This window comes from Hipposideros armiger, unplaced genomic scaffold, assembly GCF_001890085.2.
Source record: "Hipposideros armiger isolate ML-2016 unplaced genomic scaffold, ASM189008v1 scaffold_1050, whole genome shotgun sequence".
In the NCBI taxonomy this organism is placed as follows: Eukaryota; Metazoa; Chordata; class Mammalia; order Chiroptera; family Hipposideridae; genus Hipposideros; species Hipposideros armiger.
Genome location: NW_017732400.1, coordinates 123,104 through 132,935, shown reverse-complemented (window position 1 = coordinate 132,935; position 9,832 = coordinate 123,104). Strand labels below are relative to the sequence as shown.

The 9,832-nt window shown below is 56.1% G+C and overlaps 2 protein-coding genes across 3 annotated transcripts in view; both read left to right on the top strand.

Moving 5' to 3' along the window:
- Positions 1–530: 530 nt before the first annotated feature.
- Positions 531–4,657, top strand: NRM (nurim). The gene is made up of 4 exons (XM_019631857.1): positions 531–1,896; positions 2,468–2,664; positions 3,267–3,443; positions 3,796–4,657. Exons 1-4 carry the CDS (start codon positions 1,764–1,766, stop codon positions 4,075–4,077), a joined length of 789 nt encoding a protein of 262 aa, XP_019487402.1. The 5' UTR covers positions 531–1,763; the 3' UTR covers positions 4,078–4,657.
- A 283-nt stretch (positions 4,658–4,940) lies between these two features.
- The window catches only part of PPP1R18 (protein phosphatase 1 regulatory subunit 18), a 9,074-nt gene continuing 4,182 nt past the window's right edge, over positions 4,941–9,832 (top strand). The window contains exons 1-2 of one of the 2 annotated variants that reach the window (XM_019631855.1): positions 4,941–5,554; positions 6,547–8,184. In XM_019631855.1, coding sequence (XP_019487400.1) covers positions 5,018–5,554; positions 6,547–8,184 — 2,175 coding nt within the window. In that variant the 5' untranslated portion in view covers positions 4,941–5,017. Of the gene's footprint in view, positions 5,583–6,546; positions 8,185–9,832 lie in introns of both variants that reach the window. The other variant, XM_019631856.1, reaches the window with a different exon arrangement.

Genomic DNA, 9,832 nt, shown 5'->3' with positions numbered 1-9,832 from the left:
TTGATTAGTTTTGTGCATATTTCTGCAGGTAAGTTATCTGTAAGTTTGAAAAATTGATGTAGTAAAAATAGCATGAGCTTTGCCAGACACCATACTGGCTTTTAAACATACCTAATCTCTTAATATATATTAAGCACAGCCATTGTGGATGTGGCACACTGTAGGACAAAATAAATGTCAGTCCCCTTGACAGTTCAAAGCCTCATACTGTGTGAAACTGTCCATATCATTGAGGTCCATGGAATTCCTTACGGTACCCGCTGTCTCGATAGCCCTACTTACCACTCCCACCTCATGACTAGTAGCTAACTAAGTGACTCAACTTAAACTTCCAGAGAATCCCACAGCTTGTAGCACATTGTGTAATAAGCGTCTGTCAGTCAGGGGCCTGGCAGGAAATGATGGCACAGTCAAATTAGGATAATTTGGGGAGAGTTTAATAAAGTAAAAAGTACAGAGAAGTAAGCAGAGTGTAGAGAAATGACAAGACTGCAGCAGCACAGCTGTGTGGTGACTACCTCTAAGCCCAAAAGGGTAAGGAGGGCGCCATTCTGCAGAGGGCTTCCTCAGTAAAAACTGATTTTCATTGATGTTACGAGTCCATGCAAGACAACTTGGTGAAGCAGAAAGCAGGGTGGAGTGAGTCTGGAAGGGAAGCATAAGACGTCTGGTACAGTACACAATAGCACTGATTCAGAGGTTGGGGTGCTGAGCCTCAGTGAGCTATGTGAAGAGGCTGAGACGCTGTTTGGCAGTTTTATCATCCTTGAGCCCACAGGACTAGCAGCTCCGTGATTCTCATCTGGGGAATTTTATCTCTTTGGGCCTGTTTTTTTCTATAAGTTGAGGGAATTAGTTTAACGATGTCTTAGGTCCATACTATGGTGATAGCTACTGTGAGTAGGTCCTTAACTCCACGATCTTTCAATCTGATGGCGTAAACCTTACTTTTACTTTGCTTTGTAGATATGAATGTTTGTATTACAAACAAGTCTGTAGGGAAAATGTGTTAACCCAAAAGATCTCAGTGGTTTCTGAGTAGTAAGGGGAGTCCAGCTGATGAAGTTGCAGAGTAAAGTCATAGATAATAAAATCATAGATAATTACAACCTTGGGTAAAAGTTGCCTACTGCCAGGGCTTACAACTATAATAAAGCTACCACAAATATGTTCACATTTTTATTCTCATGATTACAAATCAGCCTTTGGCATTATTAGAACAAATCTTTTAGTGTTACAGATAAGTTCTCTGCCCTTTTTAGCAAGTGTCGAAGCAACAACTCTCATAAGTTACGGAGTAAGCATTATTTTGTGGTAAAATAGTCGCTATTTTTTCAATCTAACAAGATGTATTAAGTGACTTTGGGTTCTCAGCCGTAGTCTCACCGTTCGTTATGTGTTCATTGAGACTTTATAGAACCTCTGACTCAGGCTGTTTTCCAGCCAGGGCTGTTAAAGGGGGTTTCTACTGCTGTTTCCACAAGAACCCAGGAAAAAACTAACCGAGGTGCTGCAGAGCCAATGGCCTTTCCCCTCGCACTTTGGATTCTAACATTCCCTCTGTGACGCGGAGAGGGCAGGCTGGGGACAGGCACCCGGGCCTCGGCCCTACCGCGGGTGGCAGAAGCGACGAGCCGCGGGCGGGAAGCCTGGGCGTGGCACGCAGGAGCCCGCCCTCCTGGGCAGGATCCCAGGCGGGAGGCGGGGCCTGCGGCCGCGGGAACCCCAAGCCCGCCCCCTTCCCAACCTCTCGGTTTCTCGCCATGGCCTCTGCTCTGCTCCTGGCTCCTGCTGCTCTCGCCTCTTTCATCCTGGCCTTTGGCACCGGAGTAGAGTTCGTGCGCTTTACCTCCCTTCGGCCACTTCTTGGAGGAATGCCGGAGTCTGGTGGTCCGGGTGAGCGGGAGGGATGGAAGATGAGCTCTGGAGGAGGGAGGTGGGGCCGGAGGAGAGGGAGCGGGGGCGGGGCTTGTAGACGAACGACGGGGGAAGTCCGGCAGAGGGAACTATAAACGAGAAAGCCTGGGAGGAGCTGCAGGGGAGGCCTGAGGGCTAAATTAGGAACTCGGATTAGCGGTTTGGAGAGGGGAAAGAGTGAAGACTGAGGTGGAGGGAAAGGGCCATGAGCCGAGTATGCTAAGGAAAGTGCTTCGTAGAGACTATGGAGAGGAGAGTGTTAAAAAAAAAAGGAACTTTGGAGAAGCAATATGAGGGATAATCCAAAGGTGGCTTCTCCTGCATGCCTTTGTCACTACCCAGCAGGAATCATCTTTCCCAGCTCTGAAGGAGGCCTGACAAAGAGGGAAGGAATGGGGAATGGGGAAGTGAGGTGGGCAAAGGCTAGAGAGGAAGCATTAAGACTCTTGAAAGCATTTAGGGACCTGGCCTGGGGCCCCAAGAGGAGAAGAGGGTAGGGGGTGTTTCCTACCATCTTGTTCTTTTGTCTCTTTCTCCAACTCCCCCCTAGATGCCCGCCAAGGATGGCTGGCTGCCTTGCAGGACAGAAGCATTCTTGCGCCCCTGGCTTGGGATCTAGGGCTCCTGCTACTATTTGTGGGGCAGCACAGCCTCATGGCAACTGAGACAGTGAAGGCTTGGATGTCCCGGTACATTGGGGTCCTTCAGAGGTCACTCTACGTGGCATGCACTGCCCTGGCCTTGCAGGTATGAGGCCCTGGCAGCTGAGTCCCCAAGGGAAACAGTCTGGGAATGATGACCTAGATTGCAGGGGCAAGGACCTTTGGCTTCTGATAAAATGTGGAAACAGTTTGGAGAAGAACTGAGGGTATTCAGAACTAATCTCAGCTTCCATTCCTCCACGGCACATACCCTATTTTTTTTTTTTAATCGAGAAGTATGTACTACTGCTTCTCATTCCCCAAGTGTGCCATGTGCACTCTCACCTCTGCAATTTTGTCGGAGTCCTGCTTGAGATCCTCTCCTTAACTTCTTCAGCCCTACCCTTTCTTCAAAACCAGGAGAAGTCTTCCAGTTAGCACTCATCTGTCTTCTCAGTGGGTGCTTGGCATAGGCTACTTTGTGCACCTCTCTAGTCACCCCTATCCATTCTGTAAGTCCTTCTGGTAGAGACAGGTCATCTTACACACTTGGGGCCCCACCCATTACCCTCCATGTGGTGATTGTTTCTTGGTGATGCTCATGGTAAAGGTGGGCAGAGTGGCAGGCCAGCCTGGGGTGGGCAGCCTCTGGGTCTAGGTCTCTCAAAGATGGGCTGCTGGGACACCTAGCCCCTCATCCTTCCCCAGCTGGTGATGCGATACTGGGAGCCCATTCCCAGAGGCCCTGTGTTGTGGGCAGCTCGAGCTGAGCCATGGGCCACTTGGGTGCCCCTCCTGTGCTTTGTGCTCCACGTCATTTCCTGGCTCCTCATCTTCAGCATCCTTCTCGTCTTTGACTACGCCGAGCTCATGGGCCTCAAACAGGTGAGGTTGCCAGATCCCAACTTGAGATCTCTGATCCTTTCTAGAACACCTCTTTCCAAGGATTTCCCCCTCTCTTCCTCTCATGTTCTTCTATCTTCCTCTTGCTTTTGGCTCCCTTATCTCCCTTTCTTATAAGATAGTCTCCTCTCAGCCCTCCCTCAAAGGCTAAAAACCATGGGCCTCCTGGGCCTGGGGAAAGTTCGTGGCCCAGAGATGAGGGTCAGGGACACAGGAGTCAGAAGAGTGTCCCTGGACCTGAGTTATAGCAGAAGCATGCCTAGAAGGGGAGGAAAAGGTGGCTAAGTTTTGAAAAGGGCTTGACTCCATTTCTAAGTTGTTCTCCCTCTCCTAGGTGTACTACCATGTACTGGGGCTGGGTGAGCCTCTGGCCCTCAAGTCTCCCCGGGCTCTGAGACTCTTCTCCCACCTGCGCCACCCAGTTTGTGTGGAGCTGCTTACAGTGCTGTGGGTAGTGCCCACCCTAGGCACTGATCGCCTCCTCCTTGCTCTCCTCCTTACCCTCTACCTGGGCCTGGCTCACGGACTTGACCAGCAAGACCTCCGCTACCTCCGGGCCCAGCTGCAAAGAAAGCTCCACCTGCTCTCCCGACCCCAGGATGGGGAGGCCAAATGAGGAGCTAACTCTGATTCCAAGTCATGTACTTCCTCTCCCCCTCAGAATTCAAATCCCTTGCTATCCAGGCCCTGGCTGCTTTAGATCAGAGGCTTAAATCCGTGGACCAAAGGACCTGTCTGGTCCACTCCCCTCCCTAGGGTCCATCTCCATACCTTAAATTCTGAGTCTCAGCCACTGGACTCCAAGGTGCACTTCTAACCAGCAAGGAAGAAGGGGTGGGGAATTTACTGGTCTCCTCACAGATTAGGGCTTGACACCCCCCTCACCAACCTCAAAAGGTGAAGAGTCCAGCCTGACTACTCCCCCCCGCAGTTACTTGCCTCTGCACCTCAGGGATCATCTCCAAGTCTGGCTTCCCCTCCTAGGAGCTGGACTCCCATCTGCAAGTTTGACAGTAGTGCCTGTCCCTCCAGGATCCCCACTGGCTGGCCTCTCCACCTCCTTAGGCCCCGCCCCCTGTACTTGAACCTACTTGAGAGGATTCTCCTGCTCATAATTCTGGTGACTAAGGGCCCCCTGCTCTCCCGAGGAAGACATAATGGAGGAAAATAAATTTCAGCTTGATGTTTTCTACGTATAGCGCGCATTTTGTCAGTGTCTCAAGCTTGCAGGGCTGAGTTTGGGAAGGAAGGCAAGCCTGAGCCTGGGAGCGTCAAAGTCTAGTCTGGGCAGCCAAGGGCGGCGGCCACTCCTAGTGGACCCACCCCCACTTTCCCGGAGCATCCGTCCCCCTTCCTTCACATTCCCCAATTTCCCCGATGCACACCATGGTACCCATGGGAGACGAAAGCAAAAAAGAGTGGGCACCGTCCCCGGGAGGAAAACGAACTTCCGCAGCTATTGGCCTCCGAGCGCCTCTCCTGCTGCCTCCCTCCCCACTGGCCCCCCACTGCCAGGCGGCGGCCCTGGACCCCGCAGCAACAAAGGCGGGCCTGGGATGCCAAAGTGTGGGGAGGAGCGGCAGGAGATGGGAAGGGCGGGCCCGGCTCCGAGCAGCTGCTGCTTCCTCCCCAAGTCCCTCGAGGGGCCTGAGTCACGGGCCGCCGCCCTGGGTCGGCGGGCTGGGGGTGGGCGTCTGGACACCTGGGTTCTCCGGGGCTACCGACCGAAGCGGAGTGAGGGACCCTGGGGGCCGAGAGCGGAGAGCCAGGGGTGGCGGCGGGAAAAGGGGAGCCGGGAGCCAAGTCCCACGCGGGGTCGTTGGGAGCGAGGCCCCGCCCCCTCTTCGGGCTCCGCCCGGCGCCCCCTTCCCTCTCCCCATTGTCCTCAGACAAAGCGGTCGCCGCCCCCCGCCCGGCCCCCAGGTTTCTGTCTCCGTTCCTCCTCCTCGGCTCCCTCTTTCACTCCTCCTCCTCCCCCTCTTCCCCTCCCTCCTGTCTCCGGATCTCCCTCGATCCTCTCTCCTCCTCTTCCTCTCGCCTCTCTCCAGACGCCAGGCTCCTCCGCACCCCCTCCCCTGGGAACCCCGCAGCGTGTGAGTTGACAGAGGGGCTTCAGACTTGGTGAGGGGATGTCTCCTCTCTCCGGCCCCTGGCCCGGACCTTGGGCTGATTCCTCTTTGTGCTGAGATTGTCTGTCCGTGCGACTAGAGCCGGGCGGGGATGGCTGGCAATGTCAGGGTTCCATGAGAGCCGAGACTCGGGCCCAGGACGCGAAGGCTCAGGAGAGAAGCGGCGTCGAGCTGGTCTTCCGCGCTCCTGAGTCCCGGGCACAGCCAGTGGGGGAGGCAGGCAGTGGTGATGCGCCGGGGTGGGGGTGGACGTTAGGGTTCTGGGAACGCGCTGGCAGACCCGGCGCCCGGGTTCAAAAAGTCCCCGGGGGAGGGTATTTCCCCAGGTCCGCCCTGGGGCGGAGAGGTGGGGGAGCCGAGAGGCGGAGCCCAAGCACAGCTGGAAGGGGAGCCCGGATTTCGGGGGCCCGCGCCAAGACGCGCGAGGGTGCAGCCACAGAGCTCTCCTTCCCCTCTGACCCCCGTTTCCCCAGCTCCCCTAGACCTCTCCACTCGCCGTCCCTCCTCACCTCCCTCTACACCCACTCGGGTCACGCTGCCCCTTCTCCGGCTGAATTCCCTGACCTTCTTCCCACTTTCACTGCTTGAATCTGTCCCACCTCACCCGCAGCCACTCTTTTCTCTCTTCTCCCTCACACCGACTTCTCTTTCCGCCCTTCTCTCTTCTGACAGCCTTGGGACTGTCTCTGACACCCATTAACCCTGTACTGCCAAATCTGACTCCTGCCTCTTTGCCCCAATCCCCACTCTTCCATTGCTTCACCCCTCCCCCAATCATCTTGGCCCATAGCTTTTTCTTGGTTTTCCCCTTTCTCTCTCTGCCTCTTCTCTCTCTTTCCCTCTGTCCTCACCTTCTTCTTTGTGTCCCACCTCTCCCCCTTCACTTCCTCCCTCCCACTCCCAGTCTCATCCCCTGAGCCTGTCTGGAGCCTCTCCTTCCTGTTCTCTGCCCCCAGTGCTCCCGAGATCCTCACCTCCAGGTGACCATGGCCACCATCCCGGACTGGAAGCTACAGCTGCTAGCCCGGCGTCGGCAGGAGGAGGCAGCAGTTCGGGGCAGGGAGAAAGCAGAGCGGGAACGTCTATCCCAGATGCCAGCCTGGAAGCGGGGGCTCCTGGAGCGCCGCCGGGCCAAGCTTGGTCTGTCTCCTGGGGAGCCGAGCCCTGCCTCTGGGACTGCAGAGGCTGGACCTCCAGACCCAGACAAGTCTGCCGTCCTGCTGGAGGCCATCGGACCAGTGCACCAGAACCGATTCATTCGGCAGGAGCGGCAGCAGCAGCAGCAGCAGCGGAGTGAAGAGCTTGCAGAGAGAAGGCCTGGGCCCTTGGAGGCCCGGGAGTGGAGACCCAGCTCTGGGAACATGCAGGATCCAAACCTCAAGGGAAGAGAGTCAAGGGAAGAGCAGCTCAGTCCCAGGGAAGCCAGAGAGAGGAGGCTGGGGACAGGGGGAACCCAAGAGCCGACCCTCAGGCCTTCAGAGACTCAGGACTGGAGGCAGAGCCCAGGAGAGGCTGGAGACAGGATCTCCATGCTGTCAGAGGCGCGGAAATGGAGGCTGAGCCCAGGAGAAACGCCGGAGCGGAATCTGGGACTGGCAGAACCTCAAGAACAAAGCCCCAGGAGAAAAGAGGTGGTAGAAAGTAGACTGAGCCCAGCAGAGTCTGACCACCATAAGTTGGGCCTGACAGAGGCCCATAAATGGAGGCCTGACTCCAGAGAGCCTCAGGAACAAAGTTCGATACAACCAGAGACGTCAGAGTGGAGGCTGAGCTCAGGAGAAGAAAGAAAAAACTGCGCAGAGGAATGTGGGAGAAAAGACAGGCCAATTCCAAGGATGGCCCCAGAAGAGAGTACAGGACTGTCAGAGACTCTGACAAGGGACACTCCAGACAGCAGCTCTGGAGGAGTGCAGGCCGCAGAGCAGAGGCCCTGCCCCGTGGAGGATGGTGAAAGGAGCTTGAGGCTGGCAGAAGGGTGGAAATGGACCATACACTCTGGGAAGGTTCGAGAATGGACACCCAGGGACACAGAGACTCAAACTCAGAAGCCAGACGCCCCAGAGTCTGCTGAGAAGCATCTGTGGCCTCTTGGTGGAAAGGCTGAAGAAGAAGAGGCTGAAAAGGAGGAGGTGGGGGCTCCGGGCAGGTCTCTGAGTACCCTACAAAACCTCCGCTCTGTGCCCTCCCCCCTTCCACCAGAGGACGCTGGGACTGGAGGCTCTAGACAGCAGGAAGAGGAAGCAGTGGAACTGCGGCCCCCGCCCACAGCCCCTCTGTCTCCCCCCCCCCCAGCCCCACCTGCCCCCCAGCCCCCTGGGGATCCCCTCATGAGCCGCCTATTTTATGGGGTGAAGGCAGGGCCAGGAGTGGGGGCCCCCCGCCGCAGTGGACACACCTTCACAGTCAATCCCAGGCGGTCCATGCCCCCTGCACCCCCTGCCACTCCAGCCACGGCACCCACAGCTGACGCTGCAGTCCCTGGGGCTGGAAAGAAGCGGTACCCGACTGCTGAGGAGATCTTGGTTCTGGGGGGCTACCTCCGCCTCAGCCGCAGCTGCCTTGTGAAGGGGTCCCCTGAAAGGCACCACAAACAGGTAGGGAGCAGCCAAGCCAAACTTCTTAGAAGCCCACTCGTCTGTTTCCTCTGGACTCTGTCTTTTTTATACCCCTGTGTTCTGGTCTTCCTCTATTCTTGTTAATTCCTGCTGCCACCCTTCCTCCTCTGCACACACACCCTTCCTTCTTGTAGTGCTCCTTTTCCATTCATTTCCAAGCCCCAAGGATCCTGCCCTCAACCTAGTGCCCCTGGGTGTGTCTCTCTCGGGCTGCTTACCCTGTGCTCCCTCAGGCTCTGAGTCCCCTTCCATTTTTTTCCTTCCTTTCCTCTGAGTCTGTGACCCAACCCAGCCCATTCTGGTGGGAGACTAGCCAACAGCCTTGAATCTATGACGGCAGGGTCACCAGAGTGAAAACCCTTACAGCCTTCCAAGGAGAGAATGTCGGGGCAGGAAGCCTGGGGAGGCAGAGAAGGTGGCTTTGGGTTCTAGGGAGAAATGGGGGGAAGAAGTGAGTGGAGGAAGGTCTCGCAGTCCCAAGGAAGAGGGGGTCAGAGCTGAGTGGGGACATCCTAGGATGGAAGGGGGACGGGAGATGAGGAATGGAGCAGGGCTGGCCAAAGAGCAAGTCTGCCCCATGGGAGAGACACACACAGAAGCCATTTGAAGTGGGTGACCTCGGGGTTGCACACCCCCAGCTGGGCCACTGCCTCAGACAGTGCTCCCTTCTCTCTTGGGACAAGTAAAGCCTTCTCTTCCAAAATACCCCCTGCCCTCCCTCCCTTCCTTTCTCCCAGGGCTTCCCCTCCCTCCTCAGAACTGGCTCAGCACTTGGTTTTCCCCTCTTCCTGCCACACTGGCCTCTCCCTCCCCTTGGGGTAGAAAAAGAGAGAAGTGAATTTGGAGGCACTGTTGAGAGCAGGGAGTACAATAGGAGTTGAGGACAAGGGTGGGGGCTGAGGCCAGCAGAGGGTCAGAGGTTGAGCTGAATCAGGATGTGCACCAAAGTGGGAGCTGCCAGGCTGACTTCTCCCCTAGCCCTGGCCCAGCCCCTTCCCTAGTCCTTTCCCTTCACACCTATCAATTATCAGCTTGAAAATCTCTGAGAGGTCCCTGAACCTAACACATCTCCCAAGAGACTGGGAAGCCCTTCCCAGTCTCCATCCCACGTGTGATGTCCTCAGATAGGGTTTTTGTCTTTAGTGTCAGTGGGGAACCACAGGAACCAAAAACCTAGTTAAAGCTTGAGAGGAGGGGGGTCATTTGATCCCTCAATTCATCACCACAAGAAGCTTAAGCTCCCCTCCCCAAGCCAAGATGCTGAGCCCTGTGACTGCTACCAACCCCTTCCCCTTCCGGTTGGGCAGCTCCTAGGAGGTAGGTCAGGAACGGCCAGGGTGAAGTGCTCAGAAAAGTCACTTCCTACTAAGTTGGCTTGTGCTTTGGGAGAGGAAAGAGCAAAGGGAGGCATGAAGTTTGGGATCCAAAGCCAGAGGCCATGCAGGTGCAGGGCAGGACCTGTGATGGTGACCATACCTAGGTCAGGGAGCAGGGGAGCCGGAAGCTGATCACCCAAACAGGAAGCCTGGGGAGGGGGCCGGAAGGCTGGTGGTGCTGAGTGGGGAACACTGGGCCCTGGCCTGCCAGAACTGTGCTCAGGATGTGGTGAGAGAAGGAGGAAGCAGCC